Source organism: Macaca thibetana, chromosome 5 (assembly GCF_024542745.1).
Source record: "Macaca thibetana thibetana isolate TM-01 chromosome 5, ASM2454274v1, whole genome shotgun sequence".
Classification (NCBI taxonomy): domain Eukaryota; kingdom Metazoa; phylum Chordata; class Mammalia; order Primates; family Cercopithecidae; genus Macaca; species Macaca thibetana.
This window is the reverse complement of record NC_065582.1, coordinates 83,053,503-83,077,058: the sequence shown is the minus strand read 5'-3', so window position 1 is coordinate 83,077,058 and position 23,556 is coordinate 83,053,503. Positions and strand designations below refer to the sequence as shown.

At 35.2% G+C, this 23,556-nt stretch overlaps 3 protein-coding genes across 5 annotated transcripts in view; 2 read left to right on the top strand and 1 right to left on the bottom strand.

Annotated features, from left to right (window-relative positions):
• The window catches only part of PPA2 (inorganic pyrophosphatase 2), a 1,020,900-nt gene that overhangs the window by 432,169 nt on the left and 565,175 nt on the right, over positions 1 to 23,556 (bottom strand). The gene's annotated exons all lie outside the window — the stretch shown is intronic.
• Positions 1 to 23,556, top strand: part of AIMP1 (aminoacyl tRNA synthetase complex interacting multifunctional protein 1) — a 524,679-nt gene that overhangs the window by 38,199 nt on the left and 462,924 nt on the right. The window lies entirely within an intron of this gene.
• Positions 1 to 23,556, top strand: part of GSTCD (glutathione S-transferase C-terminal domain containing) — a 133,330-nt gene that overhangs the window by 101,341 nt on the left and 8,433 nt on the right. For all 3 annotated transcript variants that reach the window (XM_050791482.1, XM_050791484.1, XM_050791483.1), the window contains exons 6-10: positions 7,433 to 7,548; positions 7,710 to 7,754; positions 10,022 to 10,150; positions 18,927 to 19,060; positions 22,100 to 22,130. In XM_050791482.1, the coding sequence (XP_050647439.1) occupies positions 7,433 to 7,548; positions 7,710 to 7,754; positions 10,022 to 10,150; positions 18,927 to 19,060; positions 22,100 to 22,130 (455 nt within the window). The remainder of the gene's footprint in view (positions 1 to 7,432; positions 7,549 to 7,709; positions 7,755 to 10,021; positions 10,151 to 18,926; positions 19,061 to 22,099; positions 22,131 to 23,556) is intronic.

The window sequence follows — 23,556 nt, the reverse complement described above, 5'->3', positions numbered from 1 at the left end:
AGTATTTTTTTTAAAAAAAATCACTTGACTCTGGGAAAGCTGGCAACATTTCAGACCACTACAGTGGCATTTAACCTAATTACTGTGAAACATCAAATTGGAAGCCAACTGAGGATTACTTGAATGGCCTCAAAAAGTTAACAAAACTATTAAGAAAACTTACTGTTGTTAACTTAAGCCTCTGAAAAACAGGGAAAAGAAGTAAATGCGTAACTATTTTCTACAGTTAGCTTTTTTGTTTTAAAAAATTTCAGTTTGGTCTTGTGGGCAACTTAAACAATATTATGGAGTTAAAATACAACAAAAAACCAAAATGCCAGAGCAAAGTAATGTTTACTTTATGTGGTGTACATGCTATTTGGATAAAATGAAAATATATGTGTTCATTTAACTGTGGATTCTGGTATTCTGAAGTTAAAATGTTTCCTTCATTTTAGAGAAAAAAATAGCAGGAAGAAGAAGGTTTTACAATTTCCATTATTCACTGTATCTAAGCTCTTCTATAAACAAAGCAGAAGCTTTGACCTGGTAAGAAATGTGATTATACTTTCTTCAACTTTTGTCCCTCAACCCAACATCTTGCCTAAACAGTTTTTAGTTATTGACTTTTTAAAAGATGCTTTAGAATTAGATATGGAAGGGTGAAAGGTGCATGCTGTTTTTAGTCAGCATCTGCAGTACTATAACATGAAAGATCTTTCCAATCTATTTTCATTTCTTTCCTTCTGGATAATCCGATTTTGCAACAAATTGATTGCTCAACCTCTCCGTGTCACTTTTCAATAAAATCAAAAAGGTTGCTACAGTCCCAAGGTGGGGAAATGGTCCCTTTCTGGAAAGGGTGAGACCCAAATGTCAGTTCATTAAACAGAGTGACTTAGGAGACCTCTAATGCCTTAGCAATATATTCTAAAATCCTGACATTCGAAACTTAAATTGATCCTTTTCACTGATAAGCCTACTCTTGAAAATTTTATTTAGAGGAAAAACTGAAGTAAAATGCATGTTATAACTGACTCTGAATAATTAAATTTTTCCCTAAGATATAATTACTAGGGAATCCCTCATTTTCCTGCTGGCAAGCACCTCATTTCCTTGAACTCTTACACATGAATAAGACACCAGCATTGAAATTCTGACATCACAATTAATTAAAAGCATCTGTCTAAGACAGACATAACAGATCATATTGAAAAGAAGACTGAACTTGACATTAGAAACCTACCTTAGAGTACCGGCTTCACCACTGACCAGTTGCATGTCTTTGAAGAAGTGTGAAGTTTGAGCAACCTATTTAGTTAGCAGTGTCCTCATTTGTCAAATAAGAAAAATGTCATCTACTGTAACAACCTGACAGAGTTTTGAGGTTAGATGGTGTATCAAATATGCAAATACTTAATATATTGCAAAGCATCATATAAGCAGAAAGTATCCATTTTAGGAACTTTAATGAAACATATATGGATTTTTGTAAGTTGTGGCTGTTAAAATTTCTTTTAAGAACATTGTACAATGTTAATACAATACATTTTCTAAGCACAAATATAATGTTTTGTACTAATTAAACAAAGTATATGCTCATTAAGGATAGAAACTACGAGTTATATATCTTTATGTCCCTAACATTTTAGAGAACAGTTCTATATAGGCCAAGTTGGTTGTTTGATGTGTTGAATGCATGACTGAGAAAGATACTTTTGAGGTCATTATTCCTCAGTTTGGAAGTATAAATTAGCTATTTTTAACATTATGAATTCCAGTGAATTCTGCTGTCTTTTTAATTATTGACTAATAGTATATATAACAAAATTATAAGAGTAAAAATGCCATCACACTGTTAAGCTGTTGATGATTTCATAGACTGAACTATGGGGTTTGTGAATGGGGGATTGTATCAGATTATTAGTATCCACTGTTACACTGTCACACTGAGGTCAGTGCAGCTAAGAGGATTAGTGATAGTAGCCTCCAATTGACTTTAAAAATGTAAAATTAAAATAAGTATTCTAGATTTTTAGTATTTTCAACAAGTTATCTTGAAAATTTAAACAAAGTTGCCCTAACCTACAGTGTAAACTTTATGTTGCTGCCTAATTTCATGTATTTTCTCAGGAGTTTCTTTAGGAATTCTGTACTTCCATTCTAGCTTTTGAAGTCTACTCATACAGCTTTAAATCGCTGTTTTCTTATTCTCTCACAAAAGTTTTCACAAACTTTTCTATCCCTACTTAAAATACTGTTTTATAGTTGACTTCTTTTACTGTTTTGACAAATGCATGCATAGCATTGATATCTAACTTATTTTCACAGTTAGTACCTGCAAAAATTAGCATAATGCCTTGAAATGCAGTTTGTCATAATCGCAGAGAAAATTCATTCATTAAACTTTTATTGAGAACTTTTTATGTGCTTATCAGTCTCCTGGTAATCTTTTCATTTAATTGGGCCCAAGTTTATGCAGTTGCAGTAAAAAATATTCATATCTATTTCAGGGAGACAAAAGCAATTTCAGCTAACGGTTTTTTGGGGAGTTATTTTAATGAATTATACTTAGGTATCATTTTATAATAAATTGTTTCATTGGTTAACAATAATAGACTATAGTATAAAAGATTTGTTATTTTGGGTAGTAACAAAGAGTTTGAAAAAGTAACTTTTTTCTCTTTTGTCTTTAAAAAAATTGTTATTATGACAAAAGACATGTTTTAAATTCATCCTGGAATAAGGAAAGGTGATGGGGTTCCTAAAGTTTTAAAGCAAGGAGATAGATTTTAAGCAAAGGGAACAAATTATATAAAGGAACTAACACATAAGGTGTGACACATTCAAAGAAATGTCACTTGTGTAGAGAGGCTGGAACAATGGGCAAATACCAAAAGTAGCAGATGAGGTTAGCAAATTAATCAGGGTGCAGATCATTAAAGGCCTTGCTTTCTTGCCAAGACATCAATATTTTTTTCTTAAGGCAGAGAGGAGCCTGTAAAGGTATTTAAGCAAAGGAGAGATACTTTAATGGGTAGGTTTGGAAGGGACTTTAGTAATATACTGAGGAAAAGCATGCTCAATGATTAGCTATGGAACAACAAGACAGAATGTGGTGAGCATAGTGCATCAGGGGTATAACAAGGGAAGAGGATCCTGAGAAGGAGAGTGAGGAGAATTCAACAGGGGTTCAAAAGATTTCTTGATCTAGAACACTGGGGTTCAAAATGATTCAATGAGTTCAATTGATTCAATTTTATTTTTTAATTAAATCACTTAATGGCAGAGAGCATCAATTGGGGTTCAATGCTCCAGATAATTTTATGGATAATCCTATCTAATTTGCGGATATACTATATCCAGAATAAAAATGATGCAGACTAACATTATAAAAGAACACCTTAGTTTGTAATAATGTAAAATTAATAGTGCTGTCTATTCAGATTTAACTTGTCCCTAAGCAGCTCTAAGCACATTAAATATGAAAACAAGGCCATGTTTTTGGTAAGACACAGAGAGGCAAACAACAAGCAATGTCATTTCCTATCTGGCTCTGTCTGCCTGTATTTTCACATCAATCGATATTCTCCTCCTTCCCCCATTGATCTCTCATTTTTAGGTGCAAGTGAGTTAATTGTAATTTTCTCCTAAATATGTCATATTGTTCTTGGCATGCCTTCCCCATCCCCATACTATCTGGTAAGTTTCTGATCCTCCTTAAATGCCCAAGTCTCTGTAAAGGCCATTCTAATGTCTCAAGACATTTCTACTTTATCTTCAATGCACATACTTTTGCACATAATTAACACACACTTTCTTCTTAAATACGCTGTTAACTTCTTAAGGGCAGAAACTATGTCTTCTTATTCATTTCTGTTGAGATGTGTCCTCTGCATATAGATACATATTGGGCATGTAAGTAGGTACTTGCTTATTGTTCCAAGCATGAAAACCATAGCAACTGTGGGGATAGAACCTCGGCTTTGCTGTTGATTTGCTCTATAAAGCATGATAAATGACCATTCATCAGCTTGTCTTTCTTAATGGTGTTAATCAGACCTCTTTTGAAAACATTAACATTTGTGGTTGTCGCCTTCCCTCTCACCTGTTCAAGGTTCTATTAGTGACACCTTGTCTATTCAGTTGTCTTACACCTTCTCTAAAAGAGTGGTGTATACAACATTGACCTCTGTTGAAAAAATTTGTTTTTGCTCTCAATTTTTTTACCTTTTGGGTGTGTTTTTAAAAGCTCTAAACATAGTTTTAGCCTTCTTCTTTGTCTCCTTATTTAAAAAAAAAAACACAGAATATTGTTGGTGTGCTATATCTCAAACAAATGTTTTGGAAACAAAACAGCAAAAGAATATTTAGTAAAGACATCTAATGTGTATCCATACACTCTTTTATAAGTAAGTTATAACTTGTAAGATACTTGTTATTTCAAGCTAAGAAACAAAAAATTTAGAGCTGCCTGATTTGGGACATAAATTACTACACTTAACACGTGTGCTGGTGGTACCTGTGCACATTTTCCAGTGATTTTTTTTTTTCATTATTTGATGCTTTGGATGAACCAAAAATGCTGGTGTTTTAACATGGCTTCCCCCTTGCTTAAAAATTGTCTCCTTTACCCCTGTACTTTCTTTTCCGGCAATGCAAACCACACTGAAGTGTCTAATCAAGTACCTCCTAACTGGAATTACACAAAGAAAAAACTCATTTGCGGAAGAATTGCATTGCAGAACAAATGACATCATTTGTATTAAAACATTCTATGCTTAGATTTCTTTTTCCATGACACTAGAGATCCATCATTTTTAGTCAAGCTAAAAATAGATTGTAATTTTATGCTTGTAAATAATGTCTCATGCACAAGGATACTGGATAAAAATAGAAAGTAGGATTTGATTTTTAAATTAATACTGTATCCCAAAATACCACTTCTTTACCTTATTGAATATATTTGAGATCCTGCTCATATTTCCTGGAGCTTCATAATATTTATAAAACTAGAATGGGCAAAGAGAATGCTTTATTAGAGGCAGCTTTTCCATAAAGCATCTGAGCACCTTGCTGCTGTATTTTTAGCTCAATCTCTGTGAATATTATATGCAGCGTATGGTCTCTCAACTTAAACACAACACTGAAAACTACCTCTTTTCCTTCAACTTTCATTTCAACATGTATTTTATGTGCAAAGATGCAGTATTAGCAAGAAAAACAGATCTCCATCAGCATTTGCTTTTGAAACAGACCTAAGGAAGTTAGGTAATTCTAAATTTCTAATAAAAATGTGGTATAGAACTTGATATTAGATATTTGATTTAATAATTGTTTTCCTATCTCCTTACCCTTAACAAAAACATTCCTTTTAACTTTCTTTTATGAAAATTCTTTGGCTAGGAACTGTTAAGAAATCTACAAACAGAGCAAAGACAGAAATACTCGTGCTCAATCCTTACTTCATGGTGACTCCATTTAATAGCAGTATTTTTTACTCTAGGTCTCCGAAGAGCCTCAAAGTACATTTCTTTTTGCCTTCTGACACCTCCTTTCCTCCCCCCTTCTTTCTTTCTCCTGCAAATTAAAACTGCATTGCCATAAAAATATAAGGCATATTTGGATGAATAGAAGGATGGATAGAAGTATGATAAATCAAGTATAGTAGGTTGTTAATGGTAGAATGTAGGTGGAGGGTATAAAGGCATTCACTCTAAGATTCTTTCAGTTTTGCTAGATGCTTGAAAGTTGTCATAACAAAAATCTCTTAGGAGTGGTTACCCATGAAGGGTGGTATTACAACTTTTACTTATTCTGTGTTTAAATATTGTACACTTATTAGAGAAAAATGAAGATAATTCTTTTAAAAGCTACACAAATCTGTTTTCACAAATGAAGTCATCAGACTGTTGACTTAATATTCTTCATATTTGAAGTTTATCTTCATCCATGCTAAATAAGGATGTGACAAAAGAATCAGCTGTGCTCACATCATACAATAGGAAATTGGGTACTTCAATTATAGTATAGTCAACGGAATACTATGCAGCCATTAAAATATATAGATAGAAACAAATGCATTGACATGGAAAGATAATATAATATAATAATATAATATATATAAATAATAATATAATATTTCATATTTTGTAATATAACATTTTATATTTTATACCTAGCTAGAACACATAAAATTTATGAATGTAACTGAAAGTAACCGTATATATATATAAAATGTTCTCTGAATTATGATGCTATAAATATTTCTTATATGCTAGAACACATAAAATTTATGAATATAACTGAAAGTAACCATACATATACATGAAATGTTATCTCTGAATTATGATGCCATAAATTTTTCTTATATAAATTTATTTACATTTAAAAATCTTTCCTAAAATAATATTTTCCTGTGTTTTTTAACTTAGTAACATAAGAGAGAAGGAAAACAGAAAAGAGAAGAAAAGAAAAAGATCATGCCATTTTTCTGGGAAAAAGGAGCAAGGAAACTTAATATGTTTAATTTTTTATCAAACCAAAAAGATTATCTGGATTTTCCCTTTTATCTATATCATGGCAATCTGGTGTCTTACATTTTCTAAATTTTGCTCTTGTAAAGAATGCACTTGAAATATGTAAAAACAAATAATTTCATTCATTCTTCTGAAGATATTTTCATGGACTTGACTAGCGATTTTGAAAGGAAAGTTAAAATGTTTTTATGTGTGGGGCCCCAGGCATTTCATACTTGGAAATGCCCTATCTTGAATCTCTAATTGCATTACATTTCTATGTCTGACTCACGAGGAAAAGAAGCTTCAAAGCAGAAAACAGAAAATCTAATTTCTCTCTAAATACAATAACCATTTATTTATTTCAGACAATGCAACACCTATGTTTCAAGGTTTCCCAGTGTCCTACACAGAAGAATCAAGAGTTCAAGGATGTGTCAATTAAGCAATAAAAATATTTTTACTGATTATGGATCTCTCTATAAGGAGATTAAGCAATGTGTTGAAATTAGGTACTCTTTAAAATATGTCTCTGAAAAAAGATAAAGGGAGAAGACAATTACTGTTATTTTTTCCATTCTGCCAACATTTATTGGATACTTGGTTTATGACCCTAAATTTAGTGTTTCAGTTATTGTTTCCACGCTTTAAAAGACATATTTTTCCCCATAGATTTTCTTTCAATGGCTATTGAAAGAAATGTTGAATAGACATAAAAGTAAAACAAGCAAAAATAAAGTTCATCTCAGGTTCTAGTCCTCTAGTCCTCATAGTCTGTTATATGGAATTCATCATTTATTCTTTTATATGTATGTATGTGTGTGTATGCTCCCCCCCTTCCTCCTCCTCTATGCTGGTAGCCTATTTTAAGTGTGTCTTCTTGTTCCCTCAAAATATATAATGTTTTGTGTTCTTTATGTCTTGTCTTTCCTCAGGTAAAATGTCCAGTGATCGAGCTTTGAGGAAGCAGCAACAGTTGAACAACCTTGTCTATGTGGTAACAAATCAGGCCAAACCTGGTGACAGAATTGTGGATTTCTGCAGCGGTGGGGTATTATGTCTCTCCTTTCATCCTTTTTAGTGTTTCTAAGATTATGAGACTTTTCTATATTATATTCAGGGTCACATTTTTTTTTGGCAAGATTGTGGTTTCAGAATGAGGAAAAGCTGTGGGGACCAAAGCTAACTTGTTTATCTCACTGACTTTTTCAGGGCCATGTTGGAATTGTCCTTGCTCACATGCTGCCATCATGTCAGGTAAAGCCAGAATAAGAGATAAAAGGAAATATTTAAAAACTATACAGTTCAGCTTGCCACATTTGGTTTATCCCTGGGGTTTCTAATCACCCAAATCAAATATGTGGCACAGGCATTGTCTTTTCTTTCAAATAAATTTCCAAGACTCAGAATCTTAAGGAAAAAAAAGTAAAGTAAGATCATAAAACAGTTATCAATTTTTAAGAGGTTTATAGGTTTAAGTAATTTTTCAAAGAAATAGCTATTTTATTGCTAAATAAAATAATTATGATTCAACTAGTTTAATTTTCAACATAATTTTAAATGGAAATACTGACCTCTGAAACTTGCTGAGCATGTTCTTTTGGTATCTTGATTTAGATGCATTGCATCGAAATTATAACAATAGCAAAATTTTTTAAGGAAAAAAAAAAACCCCAAACCTACAATACCTGATCCATCAAAATGCTTTGCTTTTCTTTTTCTCATTAAGTCATTGTCCATATGGATGCTTATTGTTGCAAATTTTAAAGATGCAAACAAAATTTGTCCCTTGCTTTCACTCAATATTGTATCATAAATGTTTTTCCCTATTGCTAATAGTTTTACATATCATCATATTTCAGAGAGTACCAAATATATTTTCAAGTAAATATGTCATAATGTATTCAATCATTGCCACAATTTCTTAGAATTTTTTGCTGATTTTAGTCCTCTGCCATGTTAAATCAGTTCCTCACTGTGACCACTTTTTAGCATAAAAGTCTGTTTATTTTTGTTTTTGTTTTGTTTTGTTTTTAATACAAACTCAACTGCAACAGAGTCTTTGCTGTGAGCCCTCTGGAAGGTGTGAACTAATTATAGTGAATACTTCCGGGAGAAAAAAAATGTGGAAGAATTAATAGACTGGCCAGAATAACATGTAACAGAATGATGACAAGGGGACAGGGAACAGCATTCTTTTATTTTTCTTTGCTTAGAGAATAAACAGGAAAATAAATAAGGAATCCTGGGAGAAGAGGCAGGTGTTTGTTTTATTATTAAGTAAAGCAACAATTTTGTGATTGAGTAGGAGGAAGGGAGCTCACAGAGTAAAATTCTGAGAAGCCGAGTCAGGGATGTAATATCTTTTCTTCCCTTATTAATATTTCTGGAAGCTTAGAAAGGTTGGAACCAAAAATGAGTAATCTTGTCTAGAATAGAGTCAGGAAAGCCTTTCATATCAAGTATCAGGTTTTTTAAACAGATTTTTTCTTACAGACAAGCATAAGAACAAAATAAGAACTAGGAATGATTGTGATGAAAGTGACTTAATTCTTTTCATTTTTCTCCATTCAAACCATCTTCTCTGCCTAGATTATCACTGGAGGCTCCTAACTGGTTTCTCTGCCCTCTGGCCTTGCTCCCACCAATCCATACCATACATTACAGACTGTGCCCTGGAAATTGTGTACCAATTTTCTCAGTTCTTCAAACACGCCATATTCTTTGTCATCTTGGGCCTTCATGTGTGTTTCTCTCCCTAAAATACTCTTCCATTCCCCCAACTGATTTGTATTCATTTTTTAGGCCTCAGTTAATATGTTACTTCCCCATGAAAATAGTCATCAAGTTTGAGTGCTCCCGTCGACATTGTTTGTCTTTCATTTAACGCTTATCACACTGTATTATTATTATTTTTTGATGTTTTGTTTTTGTTTTTTTTGTTTCTTTGTTTGGTTGGTTGGTTTTTTTTTTGTTTTTGTTTTGTTTTTGTTTTTTTGCTGGTTTTTTTTGAGACAGATTCTCCCTGCGACACCCAGGCTGGAGTACTGTGGTGCGATATCAGCTCACTGTAATCTCTGCTTCCCGAGTTCAAGAGATTATCCTGTCTCTGCCTCCAGAATAACTGGGACTACAGGCGCACACTACTGCACCCAGCTAATTTTTGTATTTTTAGTAGAGACAGAGTTTCACCATATTGGCCAGGCTAGTCTAGAATTCCTGACCTCAAGTGATCTGCCTGCCTCGGCCTCCCAAAGTGTTGGGATTACAGCGTGAGCCACCACACCTGGCCTACACTGTATTATTATTGCTTGTTTCACTTATATCACTATGCTATAAGAATAGTTCAAGGACCTTTAATTTTTCCTTTCTGTACCAGATTATGTGACATACTTCCTGCCACAGAATAGAGGCTCAATATAATATGTTCTACATTATTAAAGCTATGAAATATAGTAATAATGCTTTGCCTAATGTCTGAGTTATGTTACTAAATATACTATTGTTTTCTGGGTAAAATCTAGGTTACATTAATAGAAAACAAGGAATTATCATTAATTCGTGCTAAGAAGAGAAGTGATGAACTGGGTTTAAGCAACATTTGGTTCATTCAAGCAAATATGGAATATTTTACTGGGATGTTTAATATTGGAGTAAGTAATCAAGTAATTTCAATTTCTTTAATTAGCTAAATAAGAAAAATTACATGCCTTAGAGTAAATAATAAAGATAACTTTGTGTTATTTGCTAAACAAATAAATCTATAATTTTGTATACTTATATTATCTATGAAATATAGCATACTAATGAATATTATTTTATTCATAGCACTTCGTCATTATATAATAGAGATAACATTGGCTCCTCTATCAGACCAGAACTTTATTTTCTTCACTACAGAATCCCCAGTAGCAGGTGCTTAAAACTGGTTAATAATTGAGTAATTGATTCTGATGAACATGACTTGCCTTGGTTTATTCTGCATTTCTAGAAGACAATGAAGGAAAAGAAAAAAGAAGAAAAGAAAAGAAAAATAACTTGTTAGTAATCTCTAAATACAAGCATTGCCTTGTGATGTTTTGTAGCTAAGATTTTATATTTACATGTATTTTCAGATTCCAAGAGAGAAAATATATTGATCGTGTTTCTAAACCTTTGGATCCAATTGTTATTATTTGATATTATGAAAAATCCCTAAGATATGTATTTCTGCCTGAGCATTAAACCCCAGGGTTTTATTCTTTCTTGTAGAATTTGAGTTTTATGAACATGTTAGTGTTGCTGCTATTTCTATTTGCTTTAAATAATTTTTTTTCTGATTTTGATAGGAATATACATTTTGATAGTAATACAGAAAAATATATAATAATATAAAGAAGAAATAACCTATATGCCTATTATCAAGTGATAAATACTATCAAAAATCTTTAGTGTTTATATATTTATGCACACATATAAATGCATATTTTACACATATATGAACATTGTTAAGACCATACTACATAGATCCTGCATTGACTGAATACAGTCTTTTACCTTTTTAATCATACTTTTATTTTCTCATTGTTATAATGCAATTATTACTATTATGGATATTTTGTGCATCCTTTAAGAATTTTGATGCATTTGCCAAACCACTTTCCAGGAAGGTTCTTACTGACATCCTTTCTAATTACATATGTTCATATAAACATGGGGTTGTCTAGGTAGAACTTTTATCAACTTAAGTAATTCAGACCTTTTATAGTATTTCTGATTTTTACCCAGTGAAGTTTACTTCTTAAATATTGACTACTGCAAATTTGGGGGGTTATTGTAATTTTTTTTCAACCTAAAAAGTATGCTATTGGTTTCCTTTGTAGACACGATCTACAGTTTACTTCTGTCTGTATAAGCCTGGCTATTAATAAGGAAATTCAGGAAAATGTAGACATGTAATCTAGAAAATTCAAATTAAAAATATACCTGTGCAGCTTTAACTTTACATAAATGTTGAGGTAAAGTTTAGAGCTTCTCCCATGAAACAAGCCATTAAACCAGTCCAGGTATTACTAGTACACCAGACAGAATGGTAGCAAGTAAATGTCGACTGCTACACATTTATTTACCTCACAAAGCATGGAATTTCCAGCCTATGTCTGGTCCATCTGTCTCTTGGCCCTTCATGACTTACAGATACAAAATCACTCTAGTATATTCTTGTAACTTCCAAGTGTATAATTTACTAACGCCAACTAAAAATGTATCTCTCTCTTTGGAAGTGAAATTTTTCTCTACATTTCGTAATACATCTATAATGCTTTTTTCCTTTCATAATTACCCTTGTCAAGGTGTATAGAAAATGGATTAAAATTGCTTAGAAGGTTAAATTAAAAGTAGATTCACTCTGAAGAAAATAATTTGCCTAGGAGAGTAATTGAGGTATTGTCACTAGGTAAATCAGACTAAATGCATCAGAGGTTCTAACTCCTGTGTTAAATGCATTCCAGTAAAAATAGTGTGGCTGTTCAGTAAAATACACACACACAAATTTAAAAAATAGTGTGGCTAGAGAAGAAAGCAGAATAACCAGATATTAGAAATGCATTAAAACTGCATAAATTCATGGTTTTGTGATATTTCAGTAAGGGCTTAGTTAGCATTTATCTTTGCTTAGTAAATGCTTTTTTTTTTCATTTACGATTTTTCTTTAGATAAAAAAATTAATAGTATAAACAAGATTTTAATGAAGGAACTTTAAGACTTAGAAACAACTAAGTCTTTTTAAATTATTAAGTTTTATAATATGTGTATTAATACCCATGTTCTCAAACAATATTACAAATATTTATTTGCAAATAGTATTACATAAAGGGCCATGACTATGGAAAAATGCTCATTTTGCATTAAAAACAAAAACTGTATGAAGGCTAAACAGCCTGCCACCAACATGTTTAGTTGGAAAATTTCAACAATAACAAACAGTCATTTCAACCAGATGATAAGGTACTGATTTCTAACAGTATTGGTGAATCCTTTCTATTCATCAACATGTATATGAAAATCTCAAAAAACAGTTTTATTTTCTAGTTATTGGTATTTGCTTTTTGCTGTTTTGCCCACAACATAATTTTTAATTATTGTTTATGACTCATAAGTGCTGACTACTTAATTATAAGCTCATTTCTATTCATGTAGGTATGTTAGTGTACAATTAAAAGAAGCATGCAATTATAGACTGCACTTCGTAACATTTTTGATGAGTAATTATATAATCCTTGTTTTAAAAGATAAGGACCTTGAGAAATTATATATCCTGCAGGCACGCTTTCTAAAAATCATTAAGGCAAAATAGGGGACTTCTGAGATGAAAATAGCAGATAGAGGTATTTCAACCCCACTTCTCCCCGAAAACTTTCAGATCCCTAAATAAGAACAAGAATCAGAAAAATCAAACTCTATCTATGATGTAGCTATATTCAACATTCTATAACTTGAATTACAATATGAAGTAAGAAGGTGAAAAGCAGATTGAAGAAAAATGGTAAGCTATTGAGTAGAGGAGAAGGAAGATAAAGTTGAAATGCATGCCAGATGGAGTGGCAAGAAGGCTGTCAGGACGCAAACCACTTTGCTCCCACAGAATCCCAGAAAAGTTTAGGAATTCAGGACATGTGAAACCTCAGAGGAAATGAATAGGGAGGGACTGAAATCATGTTTAATTAAAAATATTATTTAGAGACAAGATTCCTGCTCTCATCTTGTGTAAACAAGAAACTACCTCTCCCCAGCTACTAAGAGAGACAGGAAGTTTATTCTATGAAGAAACTGAACCAGAGAGGCACCAAGTATAGAGATAGGCATAGAGAAGGGCAACGGTGATGTGCCATACCAAGAATAAGAATTAAAGGAGAATCTGCATACTGACGGATAGATCTCTTCCCTACCCATCTGCCTTCTAATTCCAGAACCACAGAAACAGGATCATTTCCACAATCATCAGGATTAAAAGATTCCCCTCTGTAGAAGCAGAACTGTCCCCAGAGAAAAGAACTACAGATACTGCAGCTATAATTTAAAAAAAAAAAAAAAAAAAAAAAAAAGGCACCTGTCCAGGCTTTTTGATCACCCAGTCACTAGTGAAGCCCACCAGTTTTCAAAGCCTTACGCTTTCATTCAGAACTTCCAATCAACTTTTTAGTGGTTTATTCTTTAATATGAACAGCTAAAGGAATACCAAACATGGAAAACTTCCAAAATGGAAGATAGAGACCTGTATTAGTCTGTTCACACACTGCTAATAAAGACATACCCAAGACTGAGTAATTTATAAAGGAAAGAGGTTTAATTGATTCACAGTTCTACATGGCTAGGGAGGCCTCACAATCATAGAGGAAGGTGAATGAAGAGCAAAGTCATTTCTTACATGGCAGCAGACAAGTGCATGTGCGGGGGAGCTCCCCTTTATAAAACCATCAGATTTCATGAGATTTATTCACTATCATGAGAACAGCATGGGAAAGATCCACCCCCATCATTCAGTTACCTCCCACTGGGTCCCTTCCATGACACGTGGGAAATATGGGAGCTACAATTCAAGATGAGATTTGGGTGGGGACATAGTCAAACCATATCAAGACCAAAGCAACAAACATGATAAAGGGTCTTAGTCAAGGAGAGACAAGAGAAGATAATACATTAGTGAAATAAGGATATAATAGAAAAAGAGTGAATGATCAGAGAAAAAGAAAGGATGTCTTGAAAAATAAAAGTATGTTAGCCAAAATTGAAAACAAATTAAAAATTAAGAGATAATGTATTTTTTAAAAGAAATATAGCATACCACTTGAAAAAAAAAAAGAAGAAAAAATGAAACTGGAAAGAAGCAAATTTTTTAATTAGAGATTTAGTCCAGGAATCAAATACCTCAGTAATAGCAGGACCAGAAAAAGAAAACTGGTAAATGGTGGGGAGGAATACATCAAAGAAAATATAGGAAAATGTGTTAATAATTAAGAATGCGTTTCTCTTGATAAAGTTAACTTACAGAATAGCCTAAGCCAAGGCACATTGTGAAATTTCAGAACACCAAGGGTGAACAGATTTTCCCAACTGTTTCCATAGAGGGAAAAAAATATAGTGATATACAATAATTTATAATCCAAATGCTATCACACTTCTTAATAGTAGTGTGGAAGGCTCGATGACAGTGAAACAGCACCTCGAAAATTCCAATAGAAAATTTCTAATCTCAAATTCTATACCTAGCTAATCCATCAATCTAGTAAAAAAGTAAAATAAAGAAAAATTCGACAGTCAAGGTCTCAATAAAATGGAAATTGTACGTGCCCCTTTTCAGCAAGCTACTAGATAATGTGCTTCATTAAAATAGAAAGTAAATGAGAAAAAGGATTAAGTGGTATCCAATACAAGAGAAAATTTTTTAGCATCACGGGAGACGGAAGTCTTAGGGCAAGAGCTGGGCAACAGGCCTAGAAAGCATTGAGTCCATATTTTAGTAAAACATCAGAAAGCCCAGGAAAGATGTCTCTAGGAAAGAAAAATGGAGCTGACCAATTATTTGAAAGTTTTCAAACAGTGGAAAATTATATTGTAGAGCACTTTACAGAGCTTTTGGGCAGGGAACGACTTGAATGTTAAAAAAACAAGCAGATATCCAGCACTCTTCCCTCAGCCGTGAACAGTATATACAAAGCCATGAGAAAAGATGGGAAAAGGGAAGATAGTGTATAAATGTGCGTAAAAAGCCAAAAGCTCTTTTCTCCTAGTAGAAAGATAATAAATAATGTCTAATATTTACAAATCAAGAGATATCAATATACATTCATCATATAGAAAAACAGATTTTCAGGAAGTAAACCAATGAATTGAACAGCATTGACTTTGGTACACAGATTTTCTTTCAGGGGTGTGGCAGTGTGTACAAAAAAGGAGCTTTTAATATAATTGCTTACCTTTTAGCAATTACCTATTATTTGAATTTTAAAGCTGATTACCTATAATACTGTTGTATGAAAGTTTTAAAAGAGGGGAACAAGAGTACACAGGTGGGACTAGCCTGCTTCTCTGTCTAAGGTATCTATAGTTAAGAATCCTTCTTCGAAAAGCAACGCCAAGAGAGAATGATTGGGCTGGGGCAAGTTCAGAGATCATTCAGTTCAACCTTCTGCTTTTACAGATGGAGAATTTGAGGCTACCAGAAAACAAGAGTCACCTAGCAAGTTAATGTGGGAGCGGGGTCTAGAAGTCCAGTCAGTGACTTCCTGTTTACTTCCCATATCTAAAGAAAAGAGTAAATAGAGCATAGAGAACTAAAAAAAGAAGTTTGATTTGAAGTCAGATTGAGTTTAAATTTTGGCTCTTTGTTAAAAAAAAAATTAACAGTTATTTCTCTTACTTGGAGCAATATTGACCAGTTTTTGTGTAAGGACTATTTGCTTGTTTTTGTATGTGTGTTCACATCTCTTGCTCATTTTACTCTCACTTTATTGGGCTTTTCTTTCTTTTTAGAAGTGTGTTATATATTAAGGATATAAATCTTTGTTTGTGTTTTAAGTTGTCAGTCTTTTCCCTACTTTGTCATTTGTCTTTTTACTTATGGTTTGGTTTTCTGCTAGTCTCTACTAAAAATACAAAAAATAGCTGGGTGTGGTGGCAGGCACCTGTAATCCCAGCTACTTGGGAGGCTGAGGCAGGAGAATTGCTTGAACTCGGGAGGCAGAGGTTGCACGGAGTTGAGATCACACCATTGCACTCCAGCCTGGGTGACAAGAGCAAAACTGCATCTCAAAAATAAATAAATAAAAATAAATTTTATCTTGTCAGATTTATTAACCTTACCCCTTATTGCACGTAGATTTTTAGCTTAGTTAGGAATTACATCCCATTCCCCTTGGTTGTGCAGGAATTTACTCATATTTATTGCATTTTAAATCTCTTATGCATTCAAAATTTATTTCCCATGTGTGATGACAGGAAAAGATCTAATTTTTAGTTTTTTATATGGCTATCTGGTTAACCAAACATTACTTATTTTAAAAAAGTCCACCTTTTCTCTCTGGTTTGAAATACCACCTTTATTGTATGATAAATTTCCATAGCAAATGGTTTTTTTGGTCTATATCTCTCTTCATTATTTGCCTGTTATTTCTGAGTTTCATTTGATAACAGTGAAAACTAGGAGTATGTGATGCAGTAAAACCTTTTATGAGTAGACAATTACTACATTATCTATAAACTATTGGGTAAATACTTATTCAAGTTACTTATTTTCTTTAAATGAAGGAAATAAACTCACTTTTTTGCATGTAGTGAAAGGAATGTGAACCTAAGTAAAGAGAGACTTATAAAAGTAAATTGTCTAAACTCCTTTTTGCTTGGAGCCTGAACAGGGTTTTGTAGAGAAGCTGTCTGATGCATGGGGTCAGGCTTTGAGGTCAGTCTCCTGCCCCTCAGTAGCTGTTTTGTTGTGGGCAAGTTCTTAATTTCCCAAGACTTCATTTCCTCACATCTAAACTGGAGATAATAAAGTCTTTCAGGGATGTTGTGAGCATAGTTCTGAGTGCCATCACCCCACATAGCATAATGCCAGCACATAAACACTCAGTAAATGTCAGTTTGCTTTCCTTCCAGGGGAAGATGTGTCTATAATTTTTACTATGAAATTTTTCTCCAACTAGTCATGAAAATAAGGATTAGCCTGTTTTTTACTCGAAAAAGCTGACTAAAAGGAGCATATGAGAAATCAAGATTATTTACTTTCCCAATTCCCTGTAGTTGTTGGTGCCTTTACTGGATACCAGCCTTCCTAGGCTGTTTTCAGAGTGAAACAGGAAAGGTGGGATGACAGCAACATGGAGATTGTTGACTTCTATGTGGCTTATGTAAGTCTAGAAGGAGGAGGAGGAATTCAGGAGGACAATTAAGAACAGAGATCAATGGGTGCAGCACACCAACATGGCACATGTATACATATGTAACAAACCTGCACGTTGTGCACACGTACCCTAGAACTTAGAGTATAATAATAAATAAATAGATAAATAAATAAAAAAGAACAGAGATCTTGCTTTCCTCTTCCTGATAGAGTATTGTTTTTAGCTTTCCAGTTCAAAGGAGGCATCTGGCTTATAATATTTTACGTTCGCTGAGTGTGGTGGCTCACGCTGTAATCCCGGCACTTTGGGAGGCTGAGGTCGGGAGTTCAAGACCAGCCTGACCAACATGGTGGAACCCCATCTCTACTAAAAATACAAAATTAGCCAGGCGTGGTGGCACATGCTGCAATCCCAGCTACTCGGGAGGCTGAGGCAGAAGAATCGTTTGAACCTGGGAGGCAGAGGTTGCGGTGAGCTGAGATTGTGCCATCGCACTCCAGCCTGGGCAACAAGAGCAAAACTCTAGCTCAAAAAAAAAAAAAAAAAACATTACTTTCTAAAATTTACAGAAAATCTCCTCTTTACCCTAAGGCCCCTCCCTACCCTGAAGTTGGTGAGGGAAGATTATAATTTATTACAATTTATGTCTGTTCAGAATGAAATGGAGATGTGAGGGGTTTTTTGGTGTTGGTGTTTTTTGTTTGTTTGTTTTGCCAAAATCCAGTAAAGGTTATTCATCTTTTAGAATCCCTACGTCTGATTTTCATTCAGAGTCCTATTTAGGCTTTATTTGGCCTAAGAATTTTCATAATTATCTCATTTGTAGTAAGATTGTAGTAAGTATAGATATACTTAAGGATATGTGTTTTAAAAACACTTAAAAATCATTTTGAGTTATTTTTATGAGTTATAGAAGCCCCACTTATTATTCTAATTCATAATTTCATTCAATCCTTTTAAAATAAACTCATTGAAAATAGTTCCTGTAACTCATCATTCAATGTTAAGGATTGTTATTATGTGAAAACATCTTAAAAGGCATGACATGATATGACTCAATTAGTTTTAATACAGCCCTGATTGGATTATATTAACGTGGCATTTGAGGAAGTGTTTTCAAATACATTTTTATTTAATTTTTACAACAGCATTGTGATATGTCAGTATTGTTAACCATCATTTATAGTTGAAGAGATTAAGGCCCAAAGAAGCTAAATTTTAAGTGGCTCAGGGTTACACAGCCAACCAGAGTAATAGACTCGAAATTCTCATTTCGAATCCAGTGTTCCCGGAATGATGCTATAGTTTAGATATCCACTTGTGTTAATTTTTCCACACTAAAATTGCATCAGATTTTCCACTGAATGAATCCTGTGCTTTATCTGCAATATTCCATGTGTAACCTTTCAAACTTGCTTAGTTTTCGTAATTAATTTATATGTGTAGCTAAGTAGTCCTTTGGTATGGCCAAATGAGAACTATTTAAAAGGCATGAAAATCGCACTGTGAGTTAAGAGGGAACTTAGTGCTAAGGCCTGTTTTTATTTTCTAGGTAGCATTGCATGCTTGTGGAGTGGCAACAGACATGGTGATTGAGCACTGTATCAAAACACGGGCTTCCTTCGTCACATGCCCTTGCTGTTATGGTTTCATTCAGAACACCTCAAAGTTTAATTTTCCAAAAAGGTGAGAAATTTAGTGTTCTACCTAAGACACCAACATGGGTATAAGCCAGGACACAAAACTTGTTTGATATAAAGTTGCAATGACTTCATTTGGAGCTCATTTCCTCTTTTCACAATGTCAAATTTTGTTTATAAATTGTATAAGGAAGAGAAGAACTCCTTTATGTTTGTCCCTGATTTTTCCCTTGGATCCAGTTTTTGCTGAAATTTAGAAGCAAGGCTATCCAGGAGTCAGGCAACTAGAAGTCTATCGGCTTTAGCACTTCTCTCTGTATTTCTGAATAAATTTAAAACTATAACCGTAATATCTATGAGAGGCAGTCAAGTACAGTAAAGTGTTTAGGACCTGGAAGTATAGTGCCTGGGGGAAAATACTAGCTCCTTATCATTTTATAAGGCAAATTACTTAAACTTTTTTTACCTTAGTTTTCTCATCTACAAAATGAGGGTTATGATAATAACTACCTCAAGGTTTTTGTGAAAATTTTAATGATATGTGTAAAGCCTTTAGAAGTGGCAATAATAAGTACTCAATAAATATGAACTGTTGCTAATAATGGTAGTAATGTCACAGGATTCTTGGGGCATTGCTTTGCCAGCTGGAACCTCTGTGGTTGGTGGCGCCTTTGCCTGAGTTTTGCTTGGGCCCACTGGGCTCATTCCGCTCACTCAGCCTGGAAGGCTGCTCTTGGCTTGCACTACCAGCCCAGATCCCACACCTGCCAAAGATGAGTCAGGTACAGAGTGGTGAGGGGTACATGAATGAGCAAGCACAGGGTCCGGCCACTTCACACAGCCAGGCATGCTGGCTGCTGTGGGGCAGGCATCTCCAGGCACCAGCATGGGTGCTGGTTCCCTGTGAGGCTGCAGCCGGACCAGGTGTACTGAAAGCAGCTTCCACTGTGAGCACTAGGGAACACGGTGGCAACCAGAAGCTTGGAAATGCCAGGAGCCGCAGAGCCCCTCAGAGGGTGTCACAGCCCTGGCTCAGGGAGCTTCTATGTCTGGGTTCCCTGAAGGGCCGCATCTCTTCTCTCCTCTCTTCTCTCCTCATGCTTGCAACATGGCGAGTGGGTATATTTGGGGGCGAGGGGGCATGTCAGCCCTGTTTGTGTTACAACTCTTAGTCCTGCCATTTGGCAGTTCCTGAGCTCTTGTCCCAAATCCAGGAAGAATGAGGTACACAGACAATTGGAGGATGAGCAAGGCAAAGAGGTGCTTTATTGAGCAACAGTACAGCTCTCAGGAGATACAAAGTGGGTAGATCCTCTCCACAGACAGTCATCCCAATGTCTGCTCAGCTCTCAGCCGAGAGGAGACCCACAGAGGGTAGCTTCTCTCCATAGGCAGATCATCCCAATGTCTACTCAGCTCTCAGATGGAAGGAGACCCACAGTAGGGAGCTGTTCTCTGCAGGCAGGTCCCCTCCCCTCCCCTCCCCTCCCCTCCTCTCCTCTCCTCATCTCTGCAACCCTCAGCAGAGAAGAGATCCAGAGTGGGTAGCTTCTTTCTGCAGGCAGGTCATCCATTGTCTGCCCAAGTCTGGCAGAGTCTGGGGTTTTTATGGACTCCAGAGGGAAGGAAGTGCATGCTGATTAGTCCATGGGTGGCCATGGGTGGGCCTGGAAAAAGCACTATAAGTTCTCACTTTGGTCCACAGAGCTGGCAGCCTGGGCCCCAGGCTTCGGGCCATTCCTCAGTTGATGGTGGGGCTTCACCAGGGACTTGCCCCTTTCTACCTAGGAGCCTGTCTGCCTCCTGTTGCCGTCAACCTACCATCCATGGCGCCCATGGCACCCAGGCTGTTTGTGCCAAGGGGTGCCTACAGGCCCATGTCAAGCTGCCCTCAGTCCCCCCTTGGCCTCCCTCTCATGCTCATCAGCGCCCAAAGTCTAGAGGCGGCTGAGGCGGGGGTGGGGGCTGGCATGTCAGCACCACCTTGAGTGCATGCACATCTGGCCAGGTCACCACAATGCCTAGGCTTGACCTCAACATTTGGTGACCTTTACAGTATGTTACTACCACTTCCCGTCTTTTTCACACCTATGTAGATTTACTGACATTTGTCCTCCCTTGTCCTTTGAACTGATCTCTTTAGGAAGTTTCTTTGTGAATAAGACCTATCTCAATCACCAAAAATAGAGTTGGGAATTTATAAATAGCATACTGTTTCTATAGTATGTGGAAAGAAGTACTCATTTCAAACAAACTAATTGACACTAATAAATTTAGTATCAAATGTATAAGTTAATGTTTTTGAATGACTTAAGAATGAAGGCTATAGCATTAATAAAAGACAATGTTTATGGAATATATGTTTATCTTTATTAGCTATGACAACAGTGATTTCCTGATGTATTAATCACACCTTTTAAAATTTTCTGATGTTTTATTATTTGCTGATCCTGGAGAGACTGTTCCTCCCAGGGCTAGCCAATTCCTAGAGATAGTAAAGGTCTTATGAACAAGCATACCTTGCATAAGTAAACCAACCAACCCAGAGCCCTTACCCCACAACTACCTCCTTTATTAAACTCTTACTACTTCCAGACCACTATCCCCTCGTCCTACTACCCTAGGGCCAGATATCAAACAAGTAGGAACAGCGCTATGCCTGAGTTCACTGATATTGTTCAAACTAGGCACTCTCAAACCTGCTTACCTCACCTTTTTCTTCCCATGGAAACCTCTGCCTCCTGACCTATACTGGTGTTTCCCCATATGGCCCTTCATCACATGGCGTGCCCCCTCTTCTTGGGGAACTGTGAGTAATAAAGTATCTTTTCAATGGCAGTCCGCTCCTGATCAGTTGGCTGTGCCACATGTTAAAACACCTGGATCTTAGTGTTCCCATGAGGTGTAGAGACAAAAAAAGTGCTTCTCTAATATAAAAGCATTTCAAACTGGCATAGTTTTTACTTTACCATAGCATTTTATACTTTTTACATACAAAGACTATTTATATAATTCAGTTTCTTCAAGATTATTTTACTCTTAATACTTAGAATGATGACTAATTCTTTTTTTTTTTCTGTTTCAGTGAGCAATTCAAGAAAACTTTATCATACAAGGTAACCTTAAAAAGATGTCATCCTAATACACTTTTTATCCTTTATATTTTTCCCTCTCATATTTCTAGTGGAGTAAATAATCTGTAGTTATAATTGAATAACTCATGAATGTCTACTGTGGGTTTCTTTTTCTCTTTCTTTTGCAAATCCAGATTAACTCTTTAAGTAGGTAACAAGATTTGTGAAGGGTCTGACATTTTAACTCTACTCGCAGTCTAACAAGTTAGCCTGCCAGTGGATGCTGGCAGAAGATATGAGACCCCTAAGTCAGAGACAAAGGACAGTTTGTTGCTCATGGCAGTAGTGGTAGCCACAATACCATTGTTTTCACACTGACTCTCTGCCACCCAATTCCCACAGGGCAGAAGCAAATGGGCCAGGTAACACCTGCCCTTTTATTCCAAGGGGAGATACTATATATTGTCCAAGGCTGTTTACTCTGCAAATGTGCTTGAAAAGATAATCTATAACAGAGGAAAATTCTGTTGTAAAAGGTCAGATAGTAAATATTTTAGACTATGCTGGCCACAACAAATCTCCAAGTATTCCTCTTCACTGTCCTTGACATTCTTATTGTTTTTGTTGTTCTTGGTTTACAACTCTTTAAAAATATAAAAACTTTCTTAACTCACAAGCTACACAAAAACTGGTCATAGGCTAGACTTGGCCTGTGGGCCACAAACCTTGCTGACTACTGATCTGGAACAACGACAGTCAGTGTCTCTGCTTGTAAAACATGAAGAAACACAAGAGACCCACAGAGAATTGTCTTCCAAAAGTAGTCAGAACACATACAGTTTTTAGTCACCAATCTGATCAAAACAGTTTCTAGCTTCCTAAACATCACCACTATCCAATTAACTGGTCAATAGCATGATATAATATAATTTAAGAAATGATAATATTTGAGAAAAATATATAAATAATTCCATTAGAAGTTGATAAATTCATTTGGATTCTTAGTTAATGCCACTTTTTGCACGGACTCACTAAAAAGAGACTCATTTTACATACCAGCCCCTATATTTTAGGACTTTAACTTTCTCTTCCATCAAATAGTTGAAATATAATGAGGTATAGTGACCTAAAAATGTTCATTGTTACCACCTCAGCAGCTGTATCTCCTTCATTCCTGCTTTATAACTCAAATGCCCACTTCCAACTCTGTCTCTTACCACCTCACGTGCTACTCACACCTTCCTCCCTTCCTACCAACCCCGCACACTGTACAAATATGCACAGATATGGAGGGTGAGAACCTTTAGTGTTCATGCTTTCAGCCAAAACCACAACATTGCTGGCCTTCACCTACTGGATTAAAACTTTACATATTTTAGGAAATATATGATTTTGGAGGAAACATTAGGACCCAAGAAACTTTGTTTGCATAGCATTCAGAACATCTCACCTTTCTCTCACAAGGCTA